Source organism: Nycticebus coucang, chromosome 3 (genome assembly GCF_027406575.1).
Source record: "Nycticebus coucang isolate mNycCou1 chromosome 3, mNycCou1.pri, whole genome shotgun sequence".
NCBI lineage: Eukaryota > Metazoa > Chordata > Mammalia > Primates > Lorisidae > Nycticebus > Nycticebus coucang.
The window spans coordinates 101,342,788-101,361,603 of record NC_069782.1 but is presented as its reverse complement, the minus strand read 5'-3'; the positions used below and the strand labels follow the sequence as shown (position 1 = coordinate 101,361,603).

General features: G+C 35.4%; 1 protein-coding gene across 1 annotated transcript in view; it reads right to left on the bottom strand.

Moving 5' to 3' along the window:
• Positions 1-18,816, bottom strand: part of CTNNA3 (catenin alpha 3) — a 1,739,301-nt gene that overhangs the window by 367,553 nt on the left and 1,352,932 nt on the right. Inside the window, exon 13 of the mRNA XM_053584032.1 lies at positions 2,172-2,323. Within this exon, the coding sequence (XP_053440007.1) occupies positions 2,172-2,323 (152 nt within the window). The remainder of the gene's footprint in view (positions 1-2,171; positions 2,324-18,816) is intronic.

Genomic DNA, 18,816 nt, shown 5'->3' with positions numbered 1-18,816 from the left:
GCAATTCAAAGGGAAAAAAATAAGCTAATGGCAGTTGGCTGTATGGTAGAAAATAACAGATGAGAGCAAGTCTTCTACTTTGCTTGACATTGGACCAGACCTAATTAGAATAGGTTATTTTGAGAAGTTTGTTGAAAATTAAATAAGAACTAACAGAGAACACAAGATACTAAATTATTCCCATGAGGAAAAGATAACGGAAATGAAAGTATTTACCTTGAAAAAGAGATGACTATAGGGAAAAATTACTCCTCTCAAAGACTATTAATAATTACAATAAATTGTTTTCCAGCCCTACAGAGGATTGCTGTATGTGAGGGACATGCAGAAGTAAGGGCAAGATAATTTTATTTGCTATAAGTAAGACATCTTGATAATAAGGAAATTTTAAAATGGTAGGGCATCTAAGTTGGAGAAGCTAGAAGATTTTTTTTCTTCCCTAAATAGCTTTAGTAGGAAAAAATACATTCTCTCCCCTAGTTTCCCTATGCTATTTCACTGGTTTGTATTCTCAAATATCTACCCAGGGACCCTAGAAATGTAGAGGTTTCACCCTGGCAAGACTATTTACCAATGTTCTTGTGCTGTCTTCACACTTTCAATGTTTCTGTCCTGGATCCATCTACCTTCCGAGCTTTGGGTTATTACCACTCCACTAGTCCACACAGGTTAAGCATAAAAACCTCTGCAAGAACAAGAAAATTAGTGAAGGTCCTTGCTGTTCGGACACAGTATTGGTACTGGGTCACACATTCCAGCCACATCTGAACGAATTCTTGCAGGCTTCTCATCACATATATATCCTGGATTTTTCTCTGACATGTATGAGGTTTGCTTTCAGGTTTTTCCAAACCCCAGAGTTCTAGATCGTACATGTTGACACCTTTAGCCTTTCTCTTGTAATCTCTTCTGCAGCATCCATCTGCCCTAGCAGGCTTCCTTGGCCCTCTTCTTTACAAAGTCCACAGATGGCTCTGCTTTTAACTGCTCAGTGAAGGCTAACTATGACATGCCCGCCAACCAGAAGATTTGGATGCTCTGCCATACAGTCATGGCATTTCTATTTACATCTTAAGTCTCACTAACAGTTAAGACTAGAGGTTTTAGAACTGAATTCCACCCATACATACAAATGACTTTCACCAGTCCTACTGAATCTTCCTTTTGCAATCATCTGCCACCCATCTGAGGGTTACCTTCTTCTGTCACAAGAGCTTGACTGGCCCTGAGTATGAGACTGTGAGGGTGGCCTTTAACCAAGGATGAATAGAGAGGTAAATCTCCTGATTTTGTTTACTTCTGGTGAGATCATTTTGAGGTGCGAAAGTGCACCGCTGAGAGTTCACCAGCATGATCAAGTCCCAGTGGTCTGCAGTGACTCCGAATTACACCTCCTTTGTTTCCTTCTTCCCCACTGTCTCACCTTCTCTGTTAACTTTCTCCTAAATACACTACTGATAGCATAAAGTCTTCCCTCAGGGATTGGCCATTAACTATCTTCACATCTTTGAAAATGCATCTGACAAAGAACTTATGTTTTTAGTAACATTTAAAATAACACTTTATGTTCATATTACAGACAATCCTTGTCTCTGCATATGCAGTGTGTCCACAACAAATGATGCACTCATACACCTGGGAAGGTGGCATATATTTCCCCAAATAGACAACTCCCAGACAAGAGTCTTTGTTCTTGGCATCTCCAAGTGAAATTTCTTACAGAATACCCAGTGATTCTATGATCTAGGATGAGAGAGCTTGGCTATAGAAATACCTTGTTTTAATACATTGTCCCATCAGTTCCACTACAGTGATGAGAATGATTCTTTCTTTTAGTTCAAGAAAGAAATAAAATGATTTTATGTATCTTTCTTTGGCTCCTGATCATGACAAGAGACGTCTCAATGAATCCTACACACTACAAATCTTCCCCTTTCTGCATACATCACAGTTAAATGTCCTCATTTGTGTAAGTTATCACCAAATACATAAGTAAAAGTGCTGCTGTGATAGTAGATCTGACTTTGGGGATACGTGTGAACTTGTAAAGTTTGAATTAATTTCAGCATTGACATTATAGCACAGAAATAAAGTATTTCTTGCAGCCGTTTCAGGCATTCCAGATGGTGAAGAGTGTCGCAATAATTCAACGGAAAGTAAAGAAAACTTACTCGAATCATCATGACTGAACATCTGATATCGTGAATTGTATCATAGATCTTCTTTGAGATGTCCACAAATTGATTATCATCAAACACATTCAATGAGTTCTTGCTTAGAGCTTCCAAGGCAACATTCACTTGTGTCACAAACTCAGGAATTACTGTTAAAATAAAACAACAGAGAGAAGATGGTTCTATTTGTATTTCTGGATTTCTACAGTAGATTCCAAGAAATGTAGAAATGTTTTTTAAAACAAATATTAGACTTTGAATTATTTTTAAAATGTATGTATACAAAAACCTTAGCAGGATTATCTTGGGAAGTGAGAAGAATCAAAGACAATGAGAGGCATTTTCGCAGAAATGTTTTGAAAGATTATCTTTCTCTTTTATGTCATTTTGATTTAGGAACCATATAATTATTTGTCATCCTATTCCATATATAAACTCTAAGAAATTATAAAAAGGAGCTGGTTGGAAACCAGTTAGAATTGTAAACATGAAGATATTTAAAGAAAGAAAGCACTTGACCTGCTAAATAGAAGAAAATTTAGTGAAAGGTACTAATTCTATATTATAAAAATAATAAAAATACTGTAAACTCTCTTTTGATAAGATGTCTTCCCTATAATCAAAAAGATTAATAACAAGATATTGGCTTTATCATACGCATACTATTTCCAAAGTACCACAACATTGAGTAGAGAGATGTGTCTTCTGGTAAAACCAATCCATGGATTGTCTTTTAAATTACATTTTAAAATAGTCTAAAATAAAATAGTTCTTCACATTTAGCTTTAAGGTTAATAATAGCAGAGGTTAATAACAGCAGTGGTTAGGTTCTAGCTACTTTTCAGAGTGTTTAATGTGATTTAAATCTTAAAACAACCCCAGTATTAACGTAGGCGTAAGAGTTAGTTGAACAAGTCAGACACAGAGAAATCAAGACTCTTTCTCAGAATCATTCTGTTAATGTGTAATAGAAGAAAGAGTTGAACTCAGATGCCAAAGTGCAATGTCTAACTCAAACTACTCTACTATGTTATATTAAGGGAGTTCTGTCCCATGTGAAGATGCAGAATAAAGACATATTAATTTTTAGAGGGATGGTTCTAAACCTAAAAGAGAGAAGTACTTTAGATATTGATAAATATTACTGGTAAATGTTATTTATCAATCAATAAATATTATTTATTTTTATTTATCATTAAATATAATATTAATAAATATTATTTTTTCCTACACCAATTCTTTATTTGAAGGGTAGCATACAACTCCTTACAATCCTGCTGCCATGTTCTTAACATGTGGGAATGTTGGTGATACGATTTGGCACTCATTTTGTCTAGTCCTTTCTTTCCTCTATCTACTAAAATGTGTCACCTATACCTACATTCTTATCCACTATACTTGACAGGATAATCTGTTGTCCTTTTCTCCTCTGTCCATTGTCTAGGTGCACAGTCCAATAAAAGGTGGCATCTAGCCACACATAGCTATTAAAATTAAATTTATTAAACTTAAGTAAAAAATTCAGTTCCTAAGTCACATTCATCCCATTTCAAACGTTCAACAGAAACATATGGCTAGTAACAGAAACTTGTATTGGGTAATACGACTCTATAGTGACATTCCCTTAAATCATTGTCTTACTTTCAATGGATAGGATAAAGAGTTGGAGAAACCAAACTCACACCACTTTGTTTAGGAGAAAGAGTCCCGAACCACAATTCCCATCCATATGGATGCAACTACCATTATTATTTTTTGAGACAGTCTCACTCTATTGCCCTTGGTAGAGTGCTGTGGCATCATAGATCAAAGCAACCTCCAACTCTTGGGTTCAAGTGTTCCTCTTGCCTTAGCCTCTCAGTAGCTGGGACTATAGGTGCCCATCACAACACCTGGCTATTTTTAGAAACAGGGTTTTGCTCTAGCCCAGGCAATCCACCCTCCTTGGCCTCCCAGAGCACTAGGATTATTGATGTGAGCCACCACTCCCACCTTATCTTTCTTTAATTTTTAATGAATTTCAGAACTGTGTATCCAATCGACAATTATAAAATTCTTTATAACACCTCATATTTATTCTATCTGAGTCTAAACACATTAGTGTCTACTCATTAAACCAAATTTTCCTCTACTATATTATATGTAATATCGTGGTACCCAGTCACCCATGAAAAAACCCAGGTATCCTTTTGCTCTTCTGATCTTCTTTACTTAACCCTCTAGATCCAAATACCCACAAAGTGGAATCTTTTCTATCATCTAACTATATCCCAAGTACATTGCCAGTTTTTATCCCTACTGCCTCTCATCATCATTAGCTATTTGAGTCCACAGCACTATCCTTCCTGTGCCCAAATTCCACTTATGCTTCAGAATCCTTTTAAGTATAATCTTATTAATGACACCTGATCTTAGCATTAAGTACAACAATATCTGCCACACAACAGACACTCAATAAGTTGTTTTATGAACTAGTCATGTCACTGTGGTATTTATTAGTTTTCTGTGGTCCTTTGAAACTTTTCCTGTTCATGGATTAAGTGCCTAGCCTGGCACAGAGTAGATATATAATTGAATAAATAGAGTGATTAGATGAATGGATGGATGAATAACTAGAACTTGTAAAAGTCAAACAAAAATGCAGAGATGATGCAACATGTTTATCTTGCATCTCAATGTAACTTGGGTTGTATTCATACTTGAAAAGCTACAAATGAATAATTATCCAGGTTCACAGGAACATTTAAAGATGTTTAATGAAGTAATCTTTACTTTTTGTGGTGTCAAAAGAGACGGGAACTTTTGAGAACAGATGTTCAGTTACTTCACAATTCCTTCAGGTTCTGGAGTGAACAGCAACCCACCCATCAATGCTATCACTCCAAAGAACAGGATGAAATAGTTTCTAACCCCTTTAAAGACAGTTAAGTACAAAGAGATGTGGTCTTTTTTTTTTTTTTTTTTTGTAGAGACAGTCTCACTGTACCACCCTCGGGTAGAGTGCCATGCCGTCACACAACTCACAGCAACCTCTAACTCTTGGGCTTAGGCAATGAGATGTGGTCTTAACACCTGTAGGAACCTGTGATTTACAAAGCTTTTATTCACAATCCTTCCCATTAAAAAATGTTATTTTCTCATTTATCACATAAGCACCCAATACCATGATTGTCTTTTCAAAATACCTTTAATCTGTTATTGTAATTGATCCCCTCATCTTCCTACACAGATTTTGACACACAAAAAAGAAAGAAGATGAAAAAAAAAAAAAAACACCTTAAAATCATGTAAAGGTCTGTTTTACACTGCCATAAGAGATAACGTGAGAAAGAGTTGGGGTACCTCAAGAAAAAAATACTTGTACAACACAGTCTTTTCATTACTGCAACATGATTTCATTTTAACTCTTCTAAAGGCCTTTTACTAGTAAACTAATATTAGTTCCAATTAAAATGAAATCTTTCAGAAGCAAATGTTTAATTTCTGAAGTACAGATGGAAACTACTCCCTTCTCACTAGAACAGCATAAATGAACTATTCAAAGCTGATATGTGATACATTACTCATTCCATTAGCTTAAACATCAGCTGTGGTGTGCTTTACTAATACTATGGACATATGGTTGCTTGGATCAAACTAGAAGTGATTTTTTGAATGCTTTCAAGAAAATATAAAATGAGTATAATTAAGTAACCAGTTAATGGCAATTTAGAAGCAACTACAAATGGACAAACCTGTTTGATTCTGTAATCTACCTAGGTTTCAAGAAAATGAAATTTACACATAATATATAATCATGCTGCACCATCACTGATCAAAAAAGGGGATACCTTGATAATCCATTCTAACCAATTGAAATGCCAGGTAGGATAGGCTATCCTCAACTTTGGAGTGTAGATTTAGTAAACAAAGCTGGCCTTTCGGTCAATATATTGTGTGGACTTCAAAGTATCTTGTCTATTTTATACTGCTGAATTTTAAACCAGTTTTGAACTCAGGTCTATACTTTCTTTCTCAACTTTATTCAGACTATACAGGTAATAACTAACATTTGTTGAGGTTTTACTCATCCTGGCACTGTACTGAGCATTTTATATGCATTTGCTTTAATAGACATTTTATTGTCTCATACAGTCCTGTGAGGCAGAAAGTATCACTATTCTGGTTTACCCAGTGAGGAAACTAAGGTCAACCAGTTAATAAGAGATGGGCTCGTAATTGAGACTAGACAGCCTGCTCTCTGAACCCTAAGGATGGTCTAACCCCTTTCAATAAGTAAAGTCCTGGGGGCTACTAACTTCTGCTCCTGGAAGAATTCATGTGAATTTTCTGACAGTGAGGCTAACAGACCTATAGAGCCAAATTCTCTTAGGCCTTGAGCCTCTCTCTGGTAGTAACTTAAGAATATGTTATCCTTTTTTAATCCTTTCTAAGTTTATTATGTGCATTTAAAAGTAGGTACACAATTATTGTATTAAATAGGTCAGAATAGAATTCAGACTTATTTTAGGTAATGATCTAAAATGATGCCACCAAATTGTCTTCTGTCATTAATAAAATTAGATATTTCTAATTATACTATTATCTTGGAAAGTACTAAAGAAAGGAATTTGCCTTTGAGAGTTTATATAATGCGAAGTCATTTTTTTAATGGTATATTAGGTAACTGAGAAATTAATAATTGTGGAAAGTGCTATTAAGTATATGAATCCTTTGCTAAATGCTACTTCTTCCCTTTCTTTTCTGTTTATTTAACATACACTAATTATTATAGCTCATATTTATTTAATATTTAGGGAGTCAATATCATGTATCTGGGATATGGTTAATAACACAAATTTTTTATCATACAATCCAATGACTAGTGAACGTGTCACCACTTTCCAGATGATGTGCTCTAAAGTGCTGATTCACTCTGATCCTTCCTGACACAGCATACGATTAACAAGCCTAGCATTTCTGAGCTATTATACTCCACTCCTATCTTTCTGACATCTGGAATATCTTCAAAAAATAAAAAAATAAAATAACAGAGAGAAAGGTTTTGAAATATAACTTCATGAAGCTGCTATTTTTTTCCCCCTTTGGATAACAAGTTTTAATACACATAAAACTCTGATAATTAAATTAGCGTGAGTGTCAACCTTTGACTCTCTCCAATGACTTAGCACCTTAGAACCTTATCTTATTTTCCTAGAGCTTAAATTTTTAAAAAAATGTCATATGTTTAAATAATATGTTAATATTAATAGATAAATATTCCTGATTTAAATATTTTAAAGTTTACCCAATGACTTCTTAATATCATGAAGATTTAGTTCTTTCACACTTTTTCTCACATGATTTCCAGATTATTTACCTCAAGCAATAACTGGTTAAATAAATATGACTATTTAAATAGCTAAAGAGAGATCTGGACCAATTAATGTTCTATGATATCTCTGATGACCTTTGTCTTTTATGTACTATTTTGTTTTAATAATGCTAATAAATTGCCTCTTAAAAAATGCTTGTTTTCTTTGTATTTCTCAGTAAGAATTCTTAAATATTTAAATCATAAATGCCAGGTGCTATACTACTGAACTACAAATCCTTCAACTTTAACTTCTACCAGGTGTGATAACCAGCCGAAATCACATCCCCTTCTCCTCAGCTTCCTGGAATTCAACTTTAGAGGTTCTCTTTCCCCATTTTGTGCCAGATCTGTGTGCCCAACAGGATAGAGATGAAATACAATAACTTCCCAGGCTAGGTTAGAAAAGACTTTGCAGAGTCATTCTCTCTCTCTCTAAAGCTTGCTCTAAGACCTTGTAAAGAGCCCTGTGGAGAGACCTGCAAGGCAAGGACCTGGGGCTGCCAGTCAACAGCTGGAAGATGAGGCTTGAAGCCAACAGCCATGGGAGTGAGCATGAAGTAGATCCTCTGGCTCCACCGAAGCCTTCAGACAACTACAGCCGCAGGTAACATCGCGATGGCAAGGTCGTAAGAGACCCTGAGGTAGAAAGGATTCCTGACTCCCCAGAAATGCAAAAGGTAATGTTTGCTGTTTGAAACTGCTAAAATGTTGAGTAATTTATTTCACAAAGGATAGTTACTCTGCTAAGAGACCAGTAACTTCTAAGTTTATGTAACTGTTTGGGCTCATGCAAATGGAATATATACTCTGTTTATCCAGTTTCACTTAACTTATGGGATTTGTCCTACATTGTGGTATAGAATTAGATAATTGATTCTCACTGCTGTAGAGTATGTCACTGTACTACAATTAATTTATCCGTTCTATGACTGACGGGCATTTCCAGTTTGGGATTATTATCTGTGGCACTGCTGTGAACATTCTGGCATATGTTATTAGGAGAATATATGTATATATTGGCAGGAAATATACCTATAAGTGAAAGTGCTGGGAAATAGTGTATACATACGGATCACATTAGTAGACACTAAGAGTATCCAAAGTAGTTGGAAAACACTTCGCTGCTGTAAACATTCTCTTTGCTGCCGGGACATTCTCATTCCTTTGTATCCTCTTTAATATTTGTCGTATTCCATCATTCATATTTTACTCTTTCTTTCTTCAGAGTATATTCTTCTCTCCCCTTTTAATAACACATCAGGGGTCTGGGTTCTGCTGGTTAAGGCCATGAATAACTTTGACCTTTTATCTAGTCTCTCGTAGTTCTTTTTTTTTTTTTTTTTTGTGGTTTTTGGCCGGGGCTGGGTTTGAACCCGCCACCTCCGGCATATGGGACCGGCGCCCTACTCCTTGAGCCACAGGCGTCGCCCAGTAGTTCTTGAATTTGGGTTATTAATTTTTCCTCTTTTAGAACCACCTTCCATTCTTTCTATTGTCCTAGATCATTCATTAATCTCCCCAGTTTCTACCATCAAGCAAAACATTCGACAGAGAAAAAGGAAAAGGAAAAAAGAGAGAGGCAAAGGAAAGGTCTGTAGTTCTAGCAAAATGCAGCTCAATATGCAGGGGAGATCTTGTACACAGGAACAGGGAGAGAAGTCTGTAGTAAAGGAATCTTTAAAGATGCTAAGGTGTACACGATGGGGAGTCCCTAAGTGGAGAAATACATGTTTCTTTGACCTCTGGTGTTGAGGTGGCCCTACACATATTTTGGGGATGACTTGGGTGACAATAAACAGAGTGATACTAGCTTTACAAACTCCAACTCTCCTTGCCCAATTGTTTACAGTTATGTGCCTGAGTAGACCTGTTTTGCCAACCCTGTTTACCTCCTAAATTTCTACCCATTCATCAGTTATTTATTTTTATAATTTTTTATTGATATATAATGGATACACATATATTCAGGGTAGATTTGATAATTTAATACATGCATGTAAGTTGTAGATATAAAATCAGATTCCATTCAAATGTCATTTCTTCTGTGAAACATTACCTGGCCAGCACCCTCACCCATGCTTCCAGCTAAATTAGATAATCTAGTCTCTTGGACATGCTAACATTTCAGACATATATTTGTCAAAGCTCTTAGGTCACTAACTATACGGTATGTGTTTTCTTATGCTAAGTTGTTCTTGACATAGAGGTTCAGAAACATAAATGCTGTTAGGCCATGTTTGTTTTACCAGGAAAAGTCTAAATACCAGAGTAAGAATTAAAACTTAGGCCCTAGGACACGGTGCCTGTGCACACTATGTTTTCCTGCTTGGTACAAGAATATAACCACCCTGAGATATACCTATAAAATATTGTGGGACACAGTAAAGAGAAGAGTTATATCTTCAAGATATAAAAGACTATCTATAAAATATTACAGTCAGATTTGCATTAGACTTTTAATGAGCAATAGTGAATAGTGAAAAAAAAGGATGAAACAATGCCCTCAAATTCTAAGGAAATATTATTTTAGACTTGGAATTCAATACTCCACCAATCCATCAGTTAAGAGAATAGTGGATTCTTTCAGACACTCAAGAACACAGAATATTTAATTTCTATAAATTCTCCATTAGGAAGATACCTGGAAAATACACTCTTAAAATAAGAGATAAATCTAAAAGATTAAAACATGGATGGGGCTGAGGAAATAGTGGCCTTGGAAAGGTAGCCTCAGAAATACCTAGAGAGTATTGTCTCCATTGAAACAATAAGTAAATATGTGGATAATTTTGAGAGCCAGGTTCTCACTGGGGAAAGAGGGAGATAATACTATGGAATGAAGCAAGAAAAGAACTCTGTGTGAATGGACTGAATTAGGATGTCAGCTTGAACTCATGATTTTATATGCAGGTATATATTCCCTCGAGTAAGAATGAAGAAAAAAAATAAGAAAACACACCTTCATCTGCTTATATTAATGCAGATTTTTAAAAAGAATCACATTAAGAATAAACAAAGGAATATGAAATTCAGTTATTTACAAGAGTAAGGTAAGAGGTATATAGGAAGAGAGATCGGTCTCTGAGAATTTTTGGTATATTTTTTGCCTTTGTAAACATGTTAAGATTTCACAGTTTCAAAACATAATTAATAGAATTGTATCGACAAGGGTATGGAGTTGGGGGGAGATAACCTAAAATCAAATGCAAACAGTGACAAATGAACAAATTAATATATTTTGAGTTTTCCAGGCGAGCACTACTGAGTTGCTCACACTTTACCACTTTCTGAAACTATCTTGTACACTACAGTAGCCACTTAATATATGCTGCTATTTAACTTTACATTAAAGCAACATAAATTCAGTGCAATTAAAAATTTATTTCCTTAGTTACCACAGCTCACCATATGTCACTACCATATTGGACAGTGTATTGGTAAATCTCAGTTCTAACCTCACAAAACATTCTATTGGACAGTGTTTTTCCGAATATTTGCAACTCAAGTATTTATGGAAGAACTTCTCTCTGTGGGGAGCTAGTTTAGATGCTGGAAGAGTGACACAGGTATCCACCTTTGTAATTTTTCTGTGGGTTTCTCACTGATACAAATTATAAACTCTTGGGGGAAAAAACCTCCTTTAGCACATAGACATGTCCTGGGCTAGTGTAAAATTGTATATTAGATCCTATCTTCTGATAACATTCGTATTTGTTGGTCAACTTACATCCTCCTTTGTATAAATACATGTGACAACCACATGTACTCACCATTAAACTGGAACTAATCAATCAACACTTATGTGCACATATAAAAATAAAACTCAACGGAAATCAAGCAGGGGAGGAAGGTAGTGAAGGGGATTAGTGAAGTCACATGTGACAGGTACAATGCACACTATTTAGGTGATAGGAACACTTATAACTTTGACTCAAACTGTAAAAAAGTAATTCATGTAGCCGATATATTTTTATCCCAATAATGTTCTGAAATAAAAAAGAAAATATGCTTGTATTTTTGCTTTTAGAAATTATAGATGATATTTTTGACTATTAATTGTGCTAACCACTTGAAGGTTATGGGATTCTTTCTATATCTGAAGAAATTGTGCTAATTGCAATATATGTAAAGAATGCCTAGAATTTTAGTTCTAACTTGTTACATTTATTTTAACAAAGTTTTCAATTTTTTTAACGAGTTACAATATTAATAGTGAAAGATGATGAACTCAATCTCTTGATAGGAGATTCTATTTTCCCTACATTGGCTAGATTTCCCCTGGCACTTAAATACTATATGCAAGGGTATAAGATTAATATTTTTAAAGAACAAATTCATTTCTCTTGCATCTGTCATTCATTTATCTTGAATCTTCCTACTGTCATAACCAGTATCTTAACATTTGAGGGAGCCAAAATTAATATGGTATAAATATATCAGTATGTTTAATTCATGCAATAGATTTTTTTTCTAGAACGTTAAATAGAAATTGTGAATTTCTAGACTGAGAAAACCTGATGTACTGAATTACTCTCTTTACTAATATTTATTGATGAATAAAAAAAACTCATATTTTAGGGCAGCTCCTGTGGCTCAAAGGAGTAGGGCACCAGCCCCATATGCTAGAGGTGGTGGGTTCAAACCCAGCCCTGGCCAAAAACTGAAAATATAAATAAATAAATAATAAAACTCATATTTTAAATTTGGTAGGGCAGCTACCTGTTTAAGGCAACTTAAATAACTTAAAAAGCAAACAAAAATAAACAAAAAATATTTATCCCTAATTTCTTTCTTTCTTTCTTTCTTTTTTTTTTTTTTTGCACAACTGGATTTCTATGAGGTGTAACAATTAAGTTTGCAAACTCATCCTAGGAAGAGTACTATATACCTCATCACTGAATATCACCGTAGTCATCTCCAAAGTTCTTCTCTTGGAAAGTTGTGCACCAACACCAGAACTTAGTTCATCCTTCAAAGCAATTTTAGAACTCTTTTTCTGGAATGGCCACCAAAGCTGCCACTGCATTAACCTTGATGTTCTGAATATCATTAAAATGTCTTACTTTCAATATTTCCTTTATCTTCAGGTAAAGATAGAAGTCACGGGGGGCCACATCAGATTAGTAGGGAGGCTATTCCAATATAGTTGTTTATTGGCTGAAAAACTCCCTCACAGGCAGTGCCATGTCATGATCCAAGAGCCATGAGTTCTTAGCCAAGATTTCCATTTAAGATTTTCTTAAATCTATTCATGTTTACTTGGTCTACTATACTTCTCACAGTTGACCAAAGATTCTGACACACAATTAAACAAATTTTTGGAATGTTTTCATATGTTCTGCTTATTACTGGCTGCCCTGACCTCTCTTCAACAGTGACACCTTCTATCCCCTCAGAAAAATGTTTAAGTAACTTACACCATGATTTTCTTCATGGCATTATCCCCATAAATTTGGACTAAAATGTCTATGATTTCACTTTTACTCTTGCCAAGTTTAACAAGAAGTTTATGAATGCTCTAATTCAAGCTCTGACATTCTCACAATGGCACATAAAAACACATAACAATGAATGCCACTCCTCAAGACACTACCACACATTGACATGAACCTAACAGGGAGATGCCTAAATACCAAGGTTATAAAACATTATCAAGTTGTTTCTACAGTGCTGTCAACATAAGCTCACAGGGACAAGTTTGCAAACTTAATTGTCAGGCCTTGTCTATGTCGATTTACAAACACTGTCTTAAACAAGTCTACTAAAGCAAATGGAGATCGACCAACATGCTAAAAATGTTTAAAGTAGTAAGAGAAACACAGAAACTTTCTGAATCTATGTAAACTAGAATTGTGAAAAGTCAGGAAGAAAGGGAAGGAGCTAAAAGTTCTCTAAAATGAAAAAGTTGATCTATTTCTATTCTAGTATAGACACTCTCTGGATCCTTAAGTCTATTTATAATCATACGTGCATTGTGTGTACTTACCCTGTTTTTTGATTGTAAGCAGAAAGATACTTGGAAAAAATAAATGCATGGATGGGAGGATGGCTGGATGTCTGAGTAGATAATGGAGAGGAGAGTTGGAAGAAAGGAGGAGAGGATCGAGAACGCATAGATGTAATGGGTAAATTTATGGAAGTACAGGTTTCTATTTATAAATCCCCTACTCCTTAAAAAAAAAAAAAAAGAATTGAAAACAGCTTTAAAACTGGGACAAGTGTACTTCAGGCCTTAAAACTTTAAGACAAGGTCAATAGAACAAAAGCCACGTAATTATAAAGTTGGGACGCAGAGTCAAATTATATTGAAAATCCTAGAGTTAAGGTGTAGCAATCAATTATTATTTAATACAAAACTTATCTTGAAAGTTTTCTTAGATATTTATATAGTTGATTATTGAATAATGGAAAGAACAATAGTCTTTTTCAAATAGTACTAATGAAGATGTAAAAACATTTTTTTCTATTTCTTTGATATAATTAATCTCAGATCTTCAGATAGTTAAAATAGTAAAGTTTTGATTTGTACCTATTGGATATGATAAAGTACAGAAACAAAACTTAAAGGATTTTAATTCTACGGAGAAACTGAAGGTATGAACAAATTATTTTAATATGGCTTATGACAGGTGTGAATCACAAATTATCTGAAATTGACGGCAATAGTGACTTACTCTTAAAGAATGACCTTCCAAGGTTGTCAGGCAAAAGAACTCCTCCTTGCTTTAGATGCTAAGTGTTGACAGAGTAAATTAATATTTTCTTGTGAAAATAAAAGTGACCTGTATTTCTTTTTGCAAAAAGCCTCAGAACTAAATTAAAAAATTTGGTAACTTACTTAAAAGTGACCACTACAATATCTGATGGCTCTGAGATAAGAGAAGACAAACCAGTGATTTTGCTAGTGTGTTACACCTGTGAAAGCAGTAATGTGTGGTAGCAATACGCCAAGGTTTACCATCAAACCCCTAGTTGGGGGTCACTTCCCTCCCTGCATTTTATCGTTGCATTTTTTTTTAATTTTTTTTTTTTGTAGAGACAGAGTCTCACTGTACCGCCCTCGGGTAGAGTGCCGTGGCGTCACACGGCTCACAGCAACCTCCAACTCCTGGGCTTAAGCGATTCTCTTGCCTCAGCCTCCCGAGTAGCTGGGACTACAGGCACCCGCCACAACGCCCGGCTATTTTTTTGTTGCAGTTTGGCCGGGGCTGGGTTTGAACCCGCCACCCTCGGCATATGGGGCCAGCGCCCTACTCACTGAGCCACAGGCGCCGCCCTATCGTTGCATTTTATATGCATTGAATTTCCGCTGGACTTTTATAATACTGTAGTCCTGAGCAAAATGTAAATTCTTTCCTCAGCAAATTTTATTATAACACATGGTTTTTCAAACTTTACTAGGCATCAGAATCAGCAGGGGGGCCCAGTAAAACACAGATGGTGGGGCCCCACCTACAGAGTTCCTGGCTCCATAGTTCTGAAGTGCAGCACAAGAATTTTAATGTTCACGAGTTTTCAAGTGATATGAAGGCTATTGATCCAGGGATCATACTTTGAGAATCACCTATGTAAAATATAACTGGCTGGCTCTTTCACCAATTGTATCAATATTGTTGCTAAAAGAACCATGAATTTGTTCAGGCATCCAAGCTGCCCAAAGGTGGTGAAGTTCTTCATTACACTAGGGTAGTATTTTCTGTTCTCTGACTGCATGGTATTAACGAAGGGAATTTTGTAATTATAATTATTATTCCTTGTCATCCTATTTGATGTTTCACAAAGGCAAGGTACTTAGACGATACATGTGCACAAATGATTCATATATAAATTATGCATTGTGTATACACACACATACACATGCTTGGTACTATCCGTTCTCCCACCAAATTTACTCTTTTTTCTCTTCAGGTATGTACCACTCTCCATATTTAATCAATCAGTCACTGAGAACTGCTTATGTGACCTCCCAAATATGTGTTTGACACATAATGGTTATTCAGTAATTGTGCATTGAACACAACACTTTTCTAGCTCAAGTTCTATAATTTAATAATCCTACCTCTATGTACTCTTAGACTAAGAAATACTACAAAATTTGCCCAATGTTACAACTGGAACTCATAATGAATTTGTTTTTAGAAAATAATGTACCTACTAACTTTACCATTCATTAATGTTAAAGGAATTATCACTGGATCAATCGCAGAGCATGTGGTTTGGGTCTCTCTTAGTGTGAAATATCACTCTTCACACTTGTCTGTTACCATCCACTAAAGTACAACCACTGCAATTTTTGGCTTTGCCTCTATAGTGCACACACAGTATATTTAGTCTATTGCTGATGGACAAAGCTCTGAAGTTAAGAGGATTAATTAGGATAAAACCTGAACTACCCAAAGCTAACACCAATTCCCTGGGTCAGCAGAAATGTTCTGAAAACCGTTCAGGTGAGGTATGAAAAGCCTCTTATATATCATTTTATTATTTCTATCTCTAGAATTCCTCAAATCATCATAAGCCTGAGCAAAAAAAAGTAAAGAGAGAATATATATAAACACATATATAACAGCAATTATATATATAATATATATAAACATATATATAACAGCAATTGTTTTTAATTTTGTTGTTTTTAGTTTTCACAATCTCAGATCTATGTGATCCATCTGTCTAGGTACCTAATGACCACAAGACGCAGAGAGATGCTCCAAGGTGAGATAGAATCACGTACATCAGGCAACTCCTTTTCTACTCCTGTGCATTGTTTTTGTTTTTGCTTTTTTCTGCTCCAGGAACAACTAATTATAAATCATATTTACTTACTAATAGTTATAATTACCTTTATTTTGAAGATGATGAAATTAAAGTTCAGTCAGATTAAGTATTAATTGCATAGCTAGTAAAAGATGAACCACAAAATAGGACAAAGACGAATCTTTGTCCTATTAAAACTACTTTTAAAAGGTTAACAATCTCTTTGGAGATGAAATAAGTACATAACTAACTAGAGAGGGCCATAAATGTAGGTTTTAAGCATGCATTATAATGATATCATAATAAATCATTTCTTATATATTTATTGGTGTTTCCTGTTACCTGTAGAAAATAAGACAGAAAAGGCAGCTACCATAGGAGAAATAGATGAAGCTTCAGAGAGATTAAAGTTATAAAAAAAAGTAATATCAGTGCAGCAAAATAGAAAAATAGTCTAAAGTTAGAGATTAGAGTCTAGAGTTAGAGTTAAGAAGACATTAATAATTTGGTAGATAATTGATAGCCTTTAGAACCTTCTAGTAGGATTCTAACATAACTAGTGATGAGAAAGTAAATTATGCTGTGCCTGATCTGAGACAAAACTTCCCATATCATGTAATTCATTACTTTTTCTTTGAAATAATCAGCATTCCTGATAAAATACCCAGAGCAATATTCTAATAGACTTTCATTATAATGCGACCTCTTCAAGGAAACTAGACTTAACTAACCATCATGCCAAGAAACTAATAACCAGAATTTGTGGTATAGTCATATATAATATAACAATAGTGATTATCTTATCATCGTTCTTTTTTCCCCTATAAACCATCTCTATCAAGAGGATAAATTTGAATTTATTTTTTCTAAAGTCTTTTCCTTTGCAGCAGGTTTGAAGAAACGATTTTATCATTTGTTCACAATATTTCTGAGGAAATGTTTCAACAGTGGTTTTCAACTGTGTTTCATGAAGGTATCTCTGGAATAACTGTAGGTAAAAAGAGGAGAGATGGGATAAAGAAAGACTCAATGTAAATTCCCTTACTCAATCCCTGCTTCAAAGAAAGGAGCTCTGTTTTCATTTGTTTTATATCATATTTGGTTTCCATTTTATTGGAATAAAGGACTATAATGCTAAAAGAGTTGGGGAATCATTGTTCTACATAATTAATCTAGAAGTGGAACACAGAACAGATTGCATGGCTGAAGCATAGAGACAGGTTAGGAGATGGCTAGAGCAGGCTAGAGGAAAAGAGTTCATGCAGATCTGAATGAGGGGGGTGGCAGTGGAAATGAGAAGACTGGGTCATTTGCTCCCGAGATAGAAACTTCAAGACTTTATTACCGATTAGATGCAGGAAGTAACGGAAAGAAAGGACTCCAAGATGACTAAGGTATTGACTGATCCTGATGTCTAGCAGAAAGGGGGTGGGGGGCAGTTAATAGTAATGAAGAAGCTAAGAAGAAGGAAGGGCTTGGAGAGAGAATATGGGTCTACTCATGCTGACTCTGAGGTCCTTTGTGTCTAAGTATCTATCAGACACTGAGGAGAGAGAGAAAGCAAGAAAGAAAGATGAGAGGAATTGATTTGATAAACATTTGCAGAGAGATGACATTTAGAATCTTGCAGTAGGCCAAACCACAAAATTCTGATGAAAATATTCATTTTGGGGAAGGGCAAGATGGCCAACTGAGAGCAGCTTCCGAGGGAGGCTCCCGTCCAAAAGGAAAGATAATGTCCAGAAACAGCCCAACTAAGCCGAAGACTGGGAGCCCAGACGAGAGAGAGATGATAACTGCAGGTCACCTCTGCTAAGGCAAGCTGCGACTCCAAGAAAACAAGCTTCAGGTACAAAATTCATCTGGAAGGAGTAGTGTCCATCCCCTCCCCCAAGAAAATTGTGGTTTTTCTTTGTTTTTCTGTCTCCTTTCTTTACTCTCTTCGTTTGTTCCTGTGGGTTTTCTATGGACAAGCGGTGAACTATGGACCTCTTGCCTCACCTTGTAAAGCAAGCAGACAGCCCTCAGAATGGGAGAAAATATTTGCAGGTTATACCTCCAATAAAGGTTTAATAACCAGAATTCCCAGAGAACTCAAACGTATTAGCAAGAAAAGAACACATGATCCCATCTCAGGGTAGGCAAGGGACTTGAAGAGAAACTTCTCTAAAGAAGACAGATGCACAATCTCCAAACACATGAAAAAAAGCTCATCATCCTTAATCATCAGAGAAATGCAAATCAAAACTACTTTGAGATATCACCTAACTCAAGTATGAGTAGCCCACATAACAAAATCCCAAAACCAGAGATGTTGGCGTGGATGTGGAGAAAAGGGCACACTTCTACACTGCTGGTGGGAATGCACACTAATACATTCCTTCTGGAAGGATGTTTGGAGAATACTTAGAGATCTAAAAATAGACCTGCCATTCGATCCTATAATTCCTTTACTAGGTATATACCCAAAAGACCAAAAATCACAATATAACAAAGACATCTGTACCAGAATGTTTATTGCAGCCCAATTCA